We start from the raw sequence: 18,607 nt of genomic DNA on the forward strand, positions 1-18,607 counted from the left end.
AACTAACATCTGGGGGCTAGGGTCTAAATCAGGAGAGCTGTCTCACGGACTAGTCACGCAACAGCCTGACACAATCATACTCACGGAATCATGCCTTACAGATAACGTCCCAGACATCACCATCACTATCTCTGGGTATGTCCTGTCCCACCGGCAGGACCAAAGATCTGAACTCCAAAGCTGCAGTAAGAGTGACTGCCCTTGACATCAAGGCAGCATTTGACTGAGCATGGCATCAAGGAGCCCTATCAAAATTGGAGTCAATGGGAATCAGGGGAAAACTCTCCACTGGCTGGAGTCATACCTAGCTCAAAAGAAGATGGTTGTGGTTGTTGGAGGTCAATCATCTCAGTTCCTGGACATCACTGCATGAGCTCCTCAGGGTAGTGTCCTAGGCCTAAACATTTTCAGCTGTTTCATCAATGACCTTGCTTCCAACATAAGGTCAGAAGTGGGGATGTTCACTGATGATTGCACAATGTTCAGCATTATTCACGACTCCTCAGATACTGAAGCAGTCCATGGCCAAATGCAGCAAGACCTGGATAATATCCAGGCTTGGGCTGACAGGTAGCAAGTAACACTCACGCCACACAAGTGCCAGGCAATGACCATCTCCAACAAGAGAATCTAACCATCGCCCCTTGACATTCAATGGCATTACCATTACGGAATTCCCCACTATCAACATCCTGGGGGTTGCCATTGATCAGAAACTGAACTGGACTTGCCATATAAAATACTGTGGCTATAAGAGCAGTTCAGAGGCTAGGAACCCTGCAGCGAGTAACTCACCTCCTGACTACCCAAAGCCTGTCCACCATCCACAAGGCACAAGTTAGGAGTGTGATGGAATACTCTCCACTTGACTGGATGAGTGCAGCTCCAACAACATTTAAGAAGCTTGACACCACCCAGGACAAAGCAGCCCACTTGATTGGCACCCTATCCACAAACATTTACTCCCTCCACCACTGTCGCACAGTGGCAGAAGTGTGTGCCAACTACAAGATGCACTGCAGGAACTTACCAAGCCTCCTTCCAAACAGCACCTTCCAAACCCACGATCATTACCATCTAGAAGGAAAAGGGCAGTAGACACATGGGAACACCACACCTCCAAATTCCCTTTCAAGCTACTCACCATCCTGACTTGGAAATATACCGCCGTTCCCTCACTATTGCTGGGTCAAAATGCTGGAACACCCTAACAGCACATACCACACTGATTGCAACAATTCAAGGAGGTAGGTCACCACCACCTTCAAGGGCAACTAAGGATGGTTAATAAATACTGGCCTAGCAAGCAACCCACATCCCTTGAAATAGATAGAATATGGCAATTATTTTTAAATAATCAACAGAAAGCTTACATTATAACATTTCTAAAAGCCAAGAGCATGTACTACACATGCAGGTCTGCCTGCAGATTTACCTGAGACTGTAGCTTTGGCACTGCACCATGCGTTGGCGTCTGTGGGGCTGAAATGAAGACATTGTCCAGGTTTTTACCAAGATGCTGGAAGACAAGCATGACGAGCAGTCAATAACTGGACAACAATGACAGCATGCTTTGATGAGTTATATCAATTCACAATTTAAGCATCAGTTGAAAATGCACTAGTACCACAATAACTGCTGCATGAGCTAAACTTGGGTTTGGAGTTTCTAAATTTTACTTTTGGAATTCAAGTCCAATTACTGTGACAAGAGCACGTTCATACATCTATTCTAATGAATTGATATGGTTTCCCAATACAGGCAGGCATATTAAGGATACACATTCGAGTATTTAAACATAGACCCTGGAATGACATCTTCAGAATGTTCAGTTTTGCTCATTATTTTGTTTAAAAGCACTTAATTCACATAATTTATGTTTTTCTTTCAGTATGCAAGTCAATGACATTTTAATATCTGGTTTGTCACAGCAGAAGTGACTTCAGAATAGCAGCATTATCACATACTAAAATCATCTAAGCAAATGTCAATGCCTCTTTGTCAAGCAATGCAGGAGAGCTTTGGGCAAGATGAAGGCATACCATCAGTTTTTGAACATAGCAACCACCCTACCTGGTGTTTGTGCATTCTTGCTATGTACTGCACTAGGAGAAGCAGGACACTGAAATGCAAGTAGCCATTTCACTTCCTTTTTGTGCACTTTATTGAGATTTCTGAAAAGTGAATGGTGGCTATGTGAAAGTACTATACCATGGCCAATTACATAACACCCATTATGTTGAAATTTTTCCTTTTCATATTTGTTTAGTTTTGAGTCATATGGCACTAGGCTGAAGGACTAGTGTAGGAACCATCTGAGGCAATGTCTAAAGATGATTTAATACGGAATATAATCCTAAAGTATATTGTACCAATACTAAGAGTGACTAATCACAACATTTCTACTGTTTGAGACAGTACTATTGAATATGGAAAATTTACATAGAATTAGCAATGCATCGCCATGAAAGTAAACACATCAGATTAATGACACAGCTGAAAGAAATAATGAAGTTAAACCAAAAGACAAATGATTTCCACCTTGAAGATCAAGAAGTAATCTTCCACCTGGATAGTCAGAGCAGAGGTCAAATGAAGGCAAAACACGAGGTGTAGAAGAAATGATCTTAATTTATGAGAAGTGTGTAATTTACAAGCATCAGGAAGAGGAGAATGCAGAGATTATTGATAGATGTCTATGAAAGAGAAGAGGGAATCAATTTATAATACAGGAAGCCCTTGGGCCCATCACACCCTGGCAGGGTTCCAGTTCCTGACAATTTCTGTCAGAACATTCTATACCCTCTTTTAAAAAAAAACTCTATAGCCCTCCCATTATTCTTCTGGCGGCTGTGAATATAATGTTCCCTAGTTATTCATTTGCTGCTCATCGCCTGCCACAGGCCTAGTCTGGCAGACCTCTGTCCTTCAGGGCTCAGCTAGTAGTGGGGCTACCAAGTCACTCTTGCTCATGTACTTTGAAGTCCCCCACCCAGAGTACATTCTGCACCCTTGCTACCCTCAGTGCTTCTCCCAAGAGGTGTTCAATGTGGAGGAGCACTGATTCATCAGTTGAGGGAGGATGGTAATCAGCAGGAGGTATTTCCTCGCCCATATTTGACCTGATACCATGAAATCCAAAGTCAATGTTGAGGGTTCTGAAGGTCACCCCCTCACATCTGTCCGATCAATGGAGCAGGAACTACCCAGGGGTTTGAGGAGTATGACTATATCAGGATGCTGCTTGGCTTGGGTAGTGTGCACATGCTTTTGGTCTGGGGTCACATGTAGGCCAAACCAGGTAAGGACTGCAGGTTTCCTTCCCTGAAGGGCATTAGTGAACCAGATTGTCATTAAAAACCAACCTGATAGTCATCATTACTGAGACCAGCTTTTTTTATTTCAGATTTAATTGAAAAAATTGAAAAATTGTGCCATGGTGGAATTTGAGCTCATGTCTCCAGAGTATTTGTCTAGGCCTCTGAATTACCAGTCCATTAATATGACCATTATACTATCATTCCCCAGAGTTACTACTTAGAAAGGATCAACAAATGGGATTATTCCATCTTATTCAGATGGTAATTTTTTATTTTTAATACATTTACCGGATGTGGGCTTCGCTGGCTGGGCCAGCATTTACTGCCTATCCCTAGTTTCCCTTGAGAAGGTGGTAGTGAGCTGCCTTCTTGAACCGCTGCAGTTCATGTGGTGTAGGTACACCCACAGTGCTGTTAGGAAGGAAGTTCCAGGATTTTGACCTAGCGACAGTGAAGGAACAGCGATATATTTCCAAGTCACGATGGTGAATGACTTGGAGGGGAACTTCCAGGTGGTGGTATTCCCATGTATCCCATGGTATTCATAATTACAGTATGACAAGAATTTTGATTTGGGAGTAACTAGGTGGAACAAACCAAAAGAAATGATTAATTACAAAAACAGTCTGCTGTCATACCTGTTGTGGAAGAATTCCAGCAGGTCCAGGAAAGCGTCTTTTTGGCCGCGGCCTATCCAATTTCACAGTTTCTGGTGTCCGATTAGCAGCTGATACCAACTGAATCAAGTGATTGGTAACAGGGGTTCCCACACAACCTGAATTTGCTGCGGGCGAATACGCAGCGCCAACAGCAGCTGATGGGCTTTCTATAGCACACATTAATGCTCGAGGTTCAATAGTGGACATATTTAGTCGTTTGATGTCTCCATTGTGTCTAGGGGTTGAAGAGTTCTGAAGAGGTGTCCTTGGTCTCAGTAGCATTGGATTTGGACAGTTTCTCAAGGCAGTAGAGCTTATTTGCTGGTGTGCAGATTGAGACTGCAGATCTGGAGACACAAGCTTACATGGGTTTAAAGTATTACCTAGCATGTTTTTGCCATGTTTTTGTGGCACCGGTGTTAATAATTCTTTTGCTGATCTAATAATGTTGGATGGAATAGGACTACACGATCCAGTGCTTGGCACAGCAGTCAACAGTGCAGCAGAGTAACCATGACTTTCAATTATCTGACAAGAATTCTCGGTTCCTCTCTTTGCAACTCCACCAACATTTGAATTGTTCAAAGCTCTTGGACACTGGTTGAATCCAGATGATGGATGATTGATGAACTTGAAAGTTTTGCTTGCATCCTCAGAATCCTTTATTCCAATCGTTGCTTGACTATTCTTACACGCAATAGCCATTTTGGAATTTTCACCCTTGCCATCATCTGCTTTTTCATGCTTTGGCAACTTTGCTGGTATTTTTGCATGATCATCTCTTGGATTTATTGGAGAAGGAACAACCCCAGAGGTTAAAACTCTATTCTCACAAAAAGTTGGTCTCTTGGTCTCTGAATTCTGTACGTTTGCAGCTTCATTCCACTCCTCACAATCAGACCAAAATAAATCATCAATTTCCTCACATGAGCCAACTTCAGTGCTGTTCTTCTGCTGGGCATTACTAATAAATTTGAAGTCAGGGGTTGAGTTCTGCTCATTACTTGGGTCGTTTAACCATGTTAGTGATTTTAAAGAGGCATCTATTGATGCTGGCAATGTTTTTTTTGTAGGGTCATCATTGATCAACACATTCTTTGAAGTAGAGCCATATTCTGATTGGTAGTACCTCTGACCTAAGGTGCCACGTGGAAAGCTCCTGGGTTCATAACATGAGCTAGCTGGTGTCCTGAGGACTGAAGCAATGGGTCTTAATCCAACACAAGGGTTTGTTCCGGATGAGTTTGTAGTTGTGCTTTCAACATCCAACACAGCTGATAATAAATCCTGTCCGCAGTGGATTAAAAAAAATTAGTTGTACACCACTGGAGAAATTTGATATTTAAAAAAATTAATACCCAAGTTAATCTTCAAACAATTTTAAGTGCAAAACAGTTATGCTGTAACTCATTTTATCAACTAAAAAGAGTTAGCATTAATTCAGGATCATTCACTTAGCACTTGGGCCAAAGATAATTCAACATCATTGAGAATTTCAATTAAAACAAAATTTTGTTTAATAAAGAGCCAAATATTGACCCCCCAACTGTTTGGGCTACTGAAAATAAAATCTAACTGACAAAGTATCCAGAGTTAAATGGGAAATTAAACTTTGATGAATACTATCACTTACTTAGCATTTAAAAAAAAGAATAATTGTTAGGCTTCCAATCAAAATAAGTCAATAGTCAATAAAAAGACAACATGGTCACATTGTTACTTTTTTTCCCCTTTAGGAATTAGCAGTTAAGAGGGCAGTCAGAACACTAGCCTTTCATTTCCTTCATGAACTATAGAGGGTATCACAGAGTATCACCAATACAGAAAACAGGTCATTCAACCCAATAAATCCATGCTGCTATTTATGCTCCAAATAAGCTCCATATAATCCTCCCAATATTTCTTCATCTGTTTCCATTAACATATCCTACTATTCATTCATGCTCATGTGCTTTTCTAGCTTTCCTTTAAGTTGATCTGCGCTATTCAACAACTTTTCCATGTGGTGGCAAGTTCCATATTCCAGCCACTCTGGCTAAAAAGTTTCACCTGAATTCCCTACTGGATTCATTAACGATTATTTTATATTTATGTCCCTTAATTTTGGTCTCCAGCCAACAGGAAACATTTTCTCCACGCCTACCCTATCAAACCTTTTCATTAATTTTAAATACCTCTAAGGGTCATCCCTTAGTTTTCTCTTTTCTAAAGAGTCCATCCAGCCTGTTCAACCCTTTCTGATAGATTTACTAGAATTATATCACTACTGAGAGGAAACTTTTTGTAGCTCCTCCAATGCCTCGGCATCCTTTTCATCATACGACAGTCAGAACAGTACCAGAATTGTTCTTAGTACTCCAAGTTTGGTCTAACAAAGTTTAACATACCTTCCCTGCTTTTCAATTCTATCAATCTAAAAGGCCAGGACTTTGTCTTTTATTAATCTAGATCATTACTGTTGATGATTTGTATATCTGTACCCCCAGATCACTTTCCACCACCCTATTTAAACACTTATTTTTCAAAGAGTATGTGACCTTATTCCTACCAAAATATACTCCCTCACTTATCTTTTTTAGTGTTTATTTGCCATACAACTATTTTTGCAAGCTTATTAATTTCTCAGTATGCTGTGGCAGTGCTCCTTCATATTAACTGCAGACTAAATTTGGTGTGATTTGTAATTTCTTATTGCAACTCATTTTAGTAAAAGGTGAGAAGTGGTCGCAGCACCACTTTGTGGAACCCTACTTTCTACCTTTTGCCAATCTGAACCTTTAGCCCCCAACCCGATTTCTGTTTTGTAACTAATTTGCTGTCCATTTTGCTACTTATCTTCTGACTCATGTCCTGACCTTCAGTCATGAGTTTATTATGCCGTACTTGGCAAAAGCATGCGAGTTACTCTACATAGCCAACTTTCAAGATGACACCAGAAATCCACTGTTTCATGGACTCCATATTAACAGGCACAACTTGCATGCTATACTTCAATGGTAGGCACTGCAGATACTGGGAGCAGCTGTCTACCATCATAAAAGCTCAGTAGCATTTCACAGTGCTTTGACTCGAAATGAAAGGATAGTGTAAAACAACTGAGAAGCCGAAATATAGACAATGTAGAGGGTGAATGAAGGGAAAAAAACCCACTTACCAATACAAGAACTACCAATACAAGAACAAGTAGAAAATGAACAGCATGCTGAAAACATGTTTCAGCCCGCAAGATAAAAATTGCTTCTAAGCCATGTTTGATTGAATTCCATATTTTCTTATATCATTATCCTTAATTACTAGTCAACTTTATAGCATTGCAAAATCAAATATGACTGCTATTGGATTTTATTGGACAGTGTTAACAACCAAAATGAATCCATGCCAGCCAAAGGTTCATGAGTGGGACAGTCACCACTTTCAAATTGGAAATGTTCATTTGAATTTTACTGAATTTACTAGTACTGTACTCCTCCGCAATGTTTCCCATAAGTTGTGCAGCTACACTCCCCAAAAGACGCCATGCAGGCCACTCAATCAAATTACCTGCGCACTCCAAAATTAGAAGGTACATTGCTCCTCTGTACTCGGTCTTGCACCCAATTAGCATTTGTGCTTTATCACAGGTCACACTAACTATCCATCTTGTTCTAATTTATATTATGTTACTGAAAGGGAATTACTGTGCATCAATGTCTTTCAGACACGTCATTTAAATGCTTTCTGTCCTATTATTTTGAATATCAGAAATGAAAAATCTAATGAGTTCATCAAATTCTTTCCTTCAATTTCAGTTGCTGACAAGTTCAGTGTTGTAAATCATATTAATGATTCAAAATATCAGGAGTTTCTCCCCTTTTTCGTAACTTTTTGTTATAGGCCTAATCAGGATCAGGTTTCTCCAAACAGAAATCCATAACTAAACATGCAGGTTGATCCATATTTTAGAAATATTCATTTACTTTACCAACAGAAAAGGTTCTTTCTTCTGAAATGGAATCCACACCCAAATTTTGGTTTACAAACTAGCCTGTGCAGTCATCAGCTGGAACCATTTTAAAAGAGTACCGAGGTAAGAGACTCCAGAACGCTCGGATGTTCAGGCATTACACTTTGATGAAAGTCCCACAACCCAAATAAAATATACAAAATTGGGATAAGTGCAGAACATAGCACGGCTGCGAAATGACAGGGTTACAGCATGGTTAAATGGATGGCATATGGCACAAATTTTGAAAATGTGTATTGGACAATCAGTATTTCACAGGTTAAGTCCCATTTGTTGATTTAAAAACAGCATGTTCAGTACACACTGAAGCTATCTGGAAAAGTCATTTGGAAAATAGTGGAAGTCCAGTTTCCTTTTATGTGCCATATAGAGAATGAATTTCAAAACAAAGGAATACTTTCATCAATCAATATGTTGCAGCACCAATTAAACTAGAACAGCACTTACATCATCATCAAACTCTTCGCCAACAGAAAACAGCTTCTGGAAACTGCAAGCCTTGAAGAGAGAAAAAGGGAAATTCAAAAACTTCAATGCAACTTCGAAATGCATTGTAGCCACAAAATATTCTGTATTAAAACTCAATCTTTTTTCCTCATCCGTTTTGTACAATCCCTGAAAATTTATTACTATATAGAAAAACTTTCAATTAAGAGTTTCTGAACAAATTTTGAAAAGGTTTTTGAATTAATAAAACAAGTTTCCATTTTATGGCCTGATGACCATGAGACTGGTGCATTCAATTGATAACCTCAATTCTTTCACATTTTTCACAACCAAAACCCAATTCCATGCTTTTATTCCAAAACAAAATTAATGCTAATGGGTAGAGATCAATTCATAATTTACCGTATTCACATACAACCAAAACCTTCAAGCAGATCATATGATTTTGCTGCTGAGTCTTGAGTTGAGATACGGCAAGAAAATGCAATCTTCATTCAATATATTGGTTTACATGGTACCCCATGTAAAGGATGTTTATGGATGGATGTGTTGGTGGATGAAGGTCACCTATTATCAACACGCAACAATATCAATTGATCAGTAGAATGTTAAAATTGAGTTAGAAATTAGAGTTTTTGAAGTAACACAGCTACGTGTAATTGGAGTTTAAGATTCACCATCTGGGACTTTTAAGATAAAAAAATGAAATTAATAGAAAATTATTTAGCCAGTTGATGACTTGAGGGAGGAAGAAATAAGCCTCTATCTAAACAGGGAAATAAAGATGTGCAATGTTCCAGAAATTTGTGCTGAGATGATCGATGAAATATAATTGCTCCTTTACTACTGAGGCTTTGTTGCATTCCACAGGTAATAACCCCAAAGTTAAGGTAGAATAAAAGATTGTGACATTGGACCAATACCCAAAATCTTTTGCTCAGTTACCTTCAAGCACTGGAAAAGATTTCACTTTTTTGAAAAAGATGTGCCCATCAAGGTGAGGGATATTAATTCTCAGGAATGGTACACTTGTCATTTCAGATATTCTGAAGTCAAGTACAGCGCAATCGTATGCAAAGTAAAGGTCCTCCACTCTACTCACCAACACCACAGCCCCTTAAACACCACTGACATCCTTACCATTTCTTACAAGAGCCATTGTGACACATTTCTGGCTAAAAGTACCTATTTGGGCCTAATTAGAGACAATTCCCTTCACAGAGCACCCTGAAGGCCAGAGATTTCCTTCCTGTGAGCAACCCATCCTCTTTGCTTGTTTGAATGCTAATAATTTGATTCAGATACTTAGGAAACTAACTGATCTATTCAATATCTTCCCCACCCCATTTAAAAACAACCTCTCTAAAGATTGCAGCATCATTAGACCAAATAAATAAAAATTTCACTGGCTTCAGAACTGAGATGCTCACTCTCCCTGTCTTCAGGTACTGTTGCCTCTTTAGCCTTAACTGCACCATCACACAACTCACTTTGACAACTTCTGCAGTTGAAAAACACTATTTTGCATTTACTTAAGGTAATACTGAGACCCCAGGAGACAATTTATTTTCATGTCAATCATAGTGAACCATCCCAAAGTGGCAACAGAATAGGCACTAGGTGTAAATGATAGTCTCTCTGACTTTACTCACTGTTACAAAGTTGCTTTCCAAGCACCCAAATCATTGAAACTACCCTTCAATTTTTTCACTGGTCTGCATCAATGTTTAATGCTCTAGATTTCTTACATCAATATTTCATTAAAACGGTACACTTCTTGGGGCTATTATAAAAAATAAATTGTTGCCTTCCAAGGATGTGTGGGAAAGTCAATCTAACATCTGGTCTGCCCTAACTCAATTACTGAAATGATTATATTTAGTCTGTACAATCATCTGTACTCCAGAAAATGGATTATCACAATAATTAAAGATTGTCACCTTAATATCAACTGCTTCCTTGGCTAGGTAACATGATAGAATGGTAACTGAATCCAAATGGAATTCAAGTCCTCATCACAAAAGGTATTACAAATTAATTAAATCATAATGTGATCAAAATTTAATAGCAATAGGTACAATCCAACTTAGAATTCATAAAATTAAAATATTTTAAGTTTTTAAAATTTGACAGTGCACTTTAAGCTATGATAAACTATAACCAAATTTAATATTTAAGTCTTTCTTTGAGCACTGAAGAGAGTGAGGCAGGGATATCTCTTTATTTAATATAATTTATAAAAGTTGGTAAGCACCTTATCTGCATTTCACGATTGTATATTCTAAATAATATTTGGCACTAAAGATCCCAACACAATGCTATATCTAAAATTCCCAAATGGATTCATTATTTTTCTTTTATTATATCAAACATAATGAATCCACCGTCAAAAAATGTACTGTCACTCATTAATCTTTGGGAAAATTAAAAATGCATTTACAACTACTAAGTAGGCCATTAGTGCTTATATTAGTTAATTGTCACATTTATCACAAAGCTAATTGGGCATAAAATTATTTCAAACTTCTCCCTCTTCAAGGCAATCTACACTATGGCTTAGTGTAAGATTATAAAAACTAATTTAAAATCTCAAATTCAAGATAGAAACCAGAGAAAAATCGTAGATTTTTTTTGTTTAAAAGTTGAAAACAAAGGCCTGATTTAACTCCCAGCACCTACGACGACTGGGTATGTTGTGGATTAAAATATTTGCAATGTGGTACTCAATTGATCCATAACATAATTGCTGCTTTAACCAGTGTGTTTTGGGCAGAGCGAGTTACCAGGCATTGGGGTATGATGACATTATTCAGTGCCCTAGTGATTTTTATGTGCTGCGCATTAGCACCTGGTGCTAATTTCTTTAATTTAATTAATGCTGGTTTCTTTAATAGAAACAAATGACATGAAACAGCAAGTCCAGAAAAAGGCTAAGAAAGTAAGTTTTTAAAAATAAAAGTTTCCTTGCAGGTTAGGAGGAGCAGAGGTGTTACCCCAAGCTCCAGAAGGAAATCTCGGTCTCTCCAACTCCTAGCAACCCCTTACTTCCTTGACTGCAGTAGTGTCTGGCTGCAAAAACCACCCCCTAATAAACTCAGACTGCTAGGAAACATTGGTGCTGCCTCTCTTATTCTGCTTCTACCAGTCAGCCTCAATTTTTACCAAATTTGGGAAAGCGTTGGGCCTGCACTACAGTAATAAGGCCTGGGAGTTAAAATAGACTCAGGCCTCATGCCTGTGTTGAGAGGTGGGTGAGCCTTCCTCTTGCTCAGTTGGCCCTATGCTGACCTCCTGTACCAAGTCAAAAATCAGAAGAATAGAGATTGTGTAATTTCTGATAATTATAATCAAACCAAAAGTGTGCTGTGTATGATGAATTATTTTGGGACATGAAAAATTACAGCTGCCAGGGCCCTATATTATCACCTCAGGTTCCTACCACTAATGAGGATCCTCTATTATAATTTGTCTCTCCAAAGGCCTCACCCATCTCTCTACACTCTGCCAGGCCTGCAACCCTCCAATAACTATCTTTGCCTTTAATTCTGGCCTCTTGTGCATGATCCACTTCTTTTGCCCCACCATTGATGACTGCAACTTTAGCCATCTTAGACCCCAAGCTCTGAAATTCCCCAAGACTCTGTCTTCTCCATTGTGATATGATGTACACATACCTTTAAAGGAGGCCTATCTTAAATTGCTGTCAATCAGTACCAGAGACAGGACATGATGTCAGAGCCCCATTACTTTGTACTCAGTATACAGCAGGTGTAGAAGTGAAACATGTATATATAGCCTCCTCGTTAACACTATTTATATAGCCTTATCTTCTAAAAAAGAATATTATTTTACCAATCCTTGTCATATGTTTGGTATGTTCACAGTGAGTAGAAGCAAACAACATTGTCAAGACACTCCTTAAAAACTACTTTTTTGACCAAGTTTTTGGTCATCTCTTCTAGTCTCTCAGTTAGTGTAATTTTTTCTGATTATGCTTCTGTGAAGCACCTTGGGACATTTTATTAGATTTAAAGGGCCATATAAATGCAAGTTATTTTTTAGATTTAAAGGGCCATATAAATGCAAGTTATTTTTTAGATATTGATGAAAGAGTTCCCAATTCTAGAACTGCACAGCAAGTAACACTCAACCTATTAAAACAAAGTATTGCATGCATTGTACTTATTTAATCAAGGTGTTCTGAAATTATTCACTGAAATTGCCAGAGAAATTCTTGTTCAAAAACATACTTTTCAGAAGAATTTCTGCGGAAAGGAGGCTTTATTTGACTTTAGGAAATTGTGTTCCCTTTTGGCCTGGCCTACTCAATCACATCAAAGATATGAAAAATTGAGCAAACAGGCCTCGCTACTTCCAGTCAACAGTGCCAGGCCAACAGCAGAACAAGTTTAACGAGGAAATAATTACAGTGGATAGTCATGGCTGTACTAAGACCAAGATCTTTTTAGCTGTGTCAGGCATCTGATCACATTGAAGGATATGTCAGGAGAAATTTTGATGGACTCTCAGAAAATGATAACTTTTTAAATTGGATCACCAGTAAGATCATGGCTGATCTGTGACCTAACTTTGTATACCTGATATTTTACATATCCCTGAATGCCTTGGTTAACAAAAAAAATGTATCAATCTCAGATTTAAAATTAACCATTGATCTACCATCAATTGCTATTTGTGGGAGAGAGTTCAAACTTCTACCATCTTTTGTGTGAAGTGTTTCCTAACTCCTACAGTGTGGCTGCCATTAGTTTTGACTTCATTTATAGTCTGTTTGAAGGGATCATTAGAGATGCACCATTTAACTATCTTACAAAAGTTATTCACAGATTCCAAACAGAGCTCCTGGAAAGATGGTCATATGTCAACAAGCTGGTTTAATTGTTAGCATGTTATAAGGTTGTTGGATATAGGTAGCTCAATTGTCAAAGATTTTTTGAAACTCAGGATTTACAAGATATCATACAACAGGGTACAAAAGAAAGAAATGAGAGAGAATGGCAGGCAAGTCTTACATAACTTATGGATTTTAAGCTGCAATGCCACAGACAGACAGAAGGTTGATATCAATGGCAGTGGGTCTGCATGGGGGCAAGCTACTAGCATAATTTCCAGGGATCCATGTCCTCAAGTACTGCATACCTGCCTAATTCAGGCATTGGGTTAGCAATTCTGCCACAGAGGATTGACTTGGCTCCAATCTGATGTCAAAACTACCCAAATCTCAAAGAGATCCACTTCCTCCCTATCCCTCTTCCACCCAATGTTTGACATGACTCATTAGATAATTAAGAAGCATAAGTGTGCCAGCCATGGCTCAGAGGGTAGCACACTCCCCTGAAACACGGTTCCAGGTTCAAGTCCTGAGTATTTAGAAAATGCTGCACTGTCAGAAGTGCCGTCTTTTGGGTGTTAAACTGAGGCCCCATCTGCTTGCTTGGATGGATATAAAAGATCCCATGGCATTATTTAAAAGATGATCAGGGCAGTTACCCCCCAGCCTACACCTGCTTCTGTCTTTTATTTTCCTGCAAGTCCTGGTCAAACTCGGACGGCCCGCTTCTTCCTCCTACCCAAAATCCACAAACAGGACTGTTCCGGCAGACTGATCGTGTCAGCATGTTCCTGCCCCACGGAACTAATTTCTTGCTATCTTGACTCCATTCTCTCTCCCCTTGCCCAGTCCTTTCCCACCTACATCCACGATCCCTCTGACAACCTACATCATATCAACAATTTCCAGTTCCCTGGCCACAACCGCCTCCTCTTCACCATGGACGTCCAATCCCTCTACACCTCCATCACCCACCGGGATGGTCTGAAGGCTCTCCGCTTCTTCCTCGAACAGAGGCCCGAACAATCCCCATGCACCACTACTCTCCTCCGTCTGGCTGAACTTGTTCTCTCACTGAACAATTTCTCCTTAAACTCCTCTCACTTCCTCCAAATAAAAAGTGTGGCTATGGGTACCCGCATGGGCCCCAGTTATGCATGTCTCTTTATGGGGTATGTGGAACATTCCTTGTTCCAGTCCTACTCCGGCCCCCTCCCACAACTCTTTCTCCGGTACATCGATGATTACTTCGGTGCTGCTTCATGCTCTCGTCTGGACCTGGAAAAATTTATTAATTTTGCTTCCAATTTCCACCCCACCATCATTTTCACATGGCCCATCTCTGACACTTCCCTTCCCTTCTTTGACCTCTGTCTCAATTTTTGGTGACAAAGACTGTCCACCAATATTCATTACAAGCCTACCGACTCCCACAGCTACCTCGATTACAGCTCCTCATACCCCGCTTCCTGTAAGGACTCCATCCCATTCTCTCAGTTCCTTCGCCTCCGTCACATCTGTTCTGATGATGCCACTTTCAAAAACAGTTCCTCTGACATGTTTTCCTTCTTCCTTAACCGAGGTTTTCCACCCACGGTGGTTGACAGGGCCCTCAACCGTGTCCGGCCCATCTCCCACGCATCTGCCCTCACTCCTTCCTCTCCCTCCCAGAATCATGATAGTGTCCCCCTTGTCCTCACTTATCACCCCACCAGCCTCCACATTCAAAGGATCATCCTCCGCCATTTCAGCCAACTCCAGCATGATGCCGCCACCAAACAAATCTTCCCTTCACCGCCCCTGGCGGCATTCTGCAGGACACCCGGTCCACTCCTCCATCACCCTCTACACCTCAACCCCCTCCCACGGCACCTTCCCATGCAACCACAGAAGATGCAACACCTGCCCCTTCACTTCCTCTCTCCTCACCGTCCAAGGGCCCAAACACTCATTTCAAGTGAAGCAGCATTTCACTTGCACTTCCCTCAATTTAGTCTATTACATTCACTGCTCCCAATGTGGTTTCCTCTACATTGGAGAGACCAAACGCAGATTGGGTGACCGCTTTGCGGAACACCTTCGGTCTGTTCGCAAGCATGTCCCAGACCTCCCTGTCGCTTGCCATTTCAACACTTCACCCTGCTCTCATGCCCACATGTCCGTCCTTGGCCTGCTGCAATGTTCCAGAGAAGCTCCACGCAAACTGGAGGAACAGCACCTCATCTTCCGACTAGGCACTTTACAGCCTTCCGGACTGAATACTGAGTTCAACAATTTTAGATCATGAACTCTCTCCTCCATCCCCACCCCCTTTTTTCCAATAATTTATATAGATTTTTCTTTTCCCACCAATTTTTGTTATTTTTAAATGTATTTCCATCCATTGTTTTATCTCTACCTTTTAGCCTATTTCGATCCTTACCCCCCAACCCACCCCCGCTAGGGCTATCTGTACCTTGCTCGTCCTGCTTTCTACCCTTGATGGTCACCTATTAGCACATTCCTTAGATAATATCACCACCTTCAACACCTCTTTGTCCTTTTGTCTCTGACATCTTTTGGCTATCTCCACCTATCACTGGCCCCCTATCCAGCTCTACCTGTTCCCCCGCCACCCCCCCCCACCCCCAAACCAGCTTATATTTCACCTCTTTTCTATTTTTCCTTAGTTTTGTTGAAGAGTCATACGGACTCGAAACGTTAACTGTGTTCCTCTCCACAGATGCTGTCAGACCTTCTGAGTTTTTCCAAGTATTTTTATTTTGGATTTCCAGCATCCACAGTTGTTTTGCTTTTACCTGGTCAATATTTATTCCTTAGTCAACATCACAAAATAAATTAACTGATCATTGTCACATTGCAATATAAAAGTAAACTACTGTGATGCTAGAAATCTGAAATAAAAACAAAATGCTGGAAACACTCAGCAGGTCTGACAGCATCTGTGGAGAGAGAAACAGAGTTAACATTTCAAGTCAAATATGATTCTTCTTTAGAACTGGAGAGGTAGGAATGCAGAGATAAAAACAAAAAACTACTGCGGATGCTGGAAATCCAAAACAAAAACAGAATTACCTGGAAAAAACTCAGCAGGTCTGGCAGCATCGGCGGAGAAGAAAAGAGTTGATGTTTCGAGTCCACATGACCCTTCAACAGAACTGAGGGTCATAAGGACTCGAAATGTCAACTCTTCTTCTCCGCCGATGCTGCCAGAGCTGCTGAGTTTTTCCAGGTAATTCTGTTTTTGTTGAGGTAGGAATGCAATTGGTTTTATGTTGTTTAAACAAGGGAGGAGAAAGCACAAAAGGGAAGGTCTAGGATAGACTAGAGGAAGACTAAATAACAAAGAGGTAAATGGAACAGAAGACAAAGGGAGTGCTAATGGTCGTGGTAAAGGAAAAAAACATTGGTCCAGAGTGAGTGTTAATGGCAGAATAGCAAACAGTGCTGAGTTATTTCCAGCACACCCTCTTTTTAAATCACATTGCAGTTTGTGGGAGCTTGCTGTGCAGATATCGGCTGCCTTTCCTCCATCACAACTGTAACTACACTTAATTGACTTTAAAGCGCTTTGAGACATGTAGTGATCATGAAACACAAGATATAAACGCAAGACTTTCTTTCTCAGGCAACAGGTAGCAGCAACTCAACTTGCTATCAAAGGGAAAGTTCAGGGTTGATGGGTTCCAGTGCAATTGTACAATCTCCACCCCAGTGTGAAGCACTGTCCCAAATCTTCATCCTCCCCATGAAGTACACCCGCCTCTTCTCTCACCTGGAGTTTAACTCGTTAAAAAAAAATCACACAGGCCACAGTAAGGTGAGCTACCTTTGCCAGCTCACTCTCCTTGAGCCGAACCCCAGCCACAATTCCACGCTCCCGCCCCGTGGTTACCAGCCACACGATTTCTTACCATTCCCGAGGAGACCCTCCCTCGCTAGGCCCAAAGCCGCCGCTTATCCTCCGACTCTCAATTTCAATTCAACTCTCGTTGAAAATTGCCGCTGCCGCTACGATGATGACGTTACCTCTCTCCCATATTCCACCGCGCATCAGGCACCTCCCCCCCACCCCACCCCACCCCACCCCCCCTTAGCAACCGAACAGCGCCGCCCCTCCCTTAGCAATAAGGAAACCCCGCCCGCTCTTAGCTACCGGCTGGCCCATCCACGCCCTTAGTAACCAGACAGAGTGAGGCCTTGAACTTTCTAGGAAAATCCCAGCAAATGATTAATAGGGATGAGGAAATAACCTTTCAACTCATTTTCGAATAATTCAAAAAAAAAAGGAACTGCAGCTCTGTACCACAGGATCTCAATTTTTACATCAACCTAGAACTTTATGCTTTCCCCACCTGAATACTCATTCCACTTGTTTACCAATCTGTAATGGACTTTTAGAGACACTTTCACAATTACCCTGGATTTGGGCAGAGCAACACCAAAGTGGCCTCCGCGGTGCTTTCTAATAAGTGATTTTGCTGGAACTGTTTGAGGCTGTTTCAAGAAACAAGGGACCCAACTTTTCTGTGGCTCGATTTGTCCTGCAGGAGGCCGGAGTCACACGATTCGTATAAGTTAGTCAATTCTTCTTTTAAAGTTATTTAAAAAAACAATTTCTTAAAATAACATCTGTGTGAAATCAAATACCTGATGTATGATCAGGTCATACATACTCATGTTCAAGCCATGTTACAATTTTTCACCACAATACCATCGTGCTGATGGAGCAGCGTCAACTATAGCAACGACTTGCAAACACCTTTGGCATAATCAAAACATCCCAAGGGACTGACATGAGGATAATCAAACAAGATTAGCCTGGTACATTTAAAAGGACAAGGAGGGGAGTCACTGTTTCATCAGAAGATTGTGAGATTCACAACAGCCTTCTGCTGATGAAAAATAGTTCAGGTAGTTTATGTTTCCACAACTGTAACCAATGGGTCAAGATAGCTTGTTGGCCATCAGTTGAAATCTTTAATTACTTGAAGAAACAACAAAGAGTAGACAAGGGCAATGTAATTGATTTGACTTATATGGACTTTTAGAAAGCTTTTAAGGTACCACATGATACTCATGACAAAGTTTGCAGTCAAGGGCTAGTTAGAAGAATGGATGAAAAGATAATAGAAAATGGTAGACATTAAGGAAAGTTTCTTGGACTGGCAGAAAGTGGGAAGTGGTATCCTGCGCACACCAATCTATTCACCATAAATATAATTTAGACTTAGAAGGTGGAGATATTGTGTTAGTTACATGAAATACTAAATTTCAGTGTATAGCTATTGTGGAAGATTGCACTGAAATGCAAGAAGACATATAC

General features: G+C 40.4%; 1 protein-coding gene across 2 annotated transcripts in view; it reads right to left on the minus strand.

Moving 5' to 3' along the window:
* The window catches only part of hrob (homologous recombination factor with OB-fold), a 53,060-nt gene extending 35,734 nt beyond the window's left edge, over positions 1–17,326 (minus strand). For both annotated transcript variants that reach the window (XM_078529600.1, XM_078529599.1), the window contains exons 1-4: positions 17,196–17,326; positions 8,430–8,480; positions 3,959–5,266; positions 1,436–1,519 (exon numbers count right to left, since the gene is read on the minus strand). In XM_078529600.1, coding sequence (XP_078385726.1) covers positions 1,436–1,519; positions 3,959–5,266; positions 8,430–8,480; positions 17,196–17,198 — 1,446 coding nt within the window. In that variant the 5' untranslated portion in view covers positions 17,199–17,326. The remainder of the gene's footprint in view (positions 1–1,435; positions 1,520–3,958; positions 5,267–8,429; positions 8,481–17,195) is intronic.
* Between the last annotated feature and the right edge of the window lie 1,281 nt (positions 17,327–18,607).

The sequence above is a fragment of the Cetorhinus maximus genome, chromosome 25 (genome assembly GCF_964194155.1).
Source record: "Cetorhinus maximus chromosome 25, sCetMax3.hap1.1, whole genome shotgun sequence".
Taxonomy (NCBI): domain Eukaryota; kingdom Metazoa; phylum Chordata; class Chondrichthyes; order Lamniformes; family Cetorhinidae; genus Cetorhinus; species Cetorhinus maximus.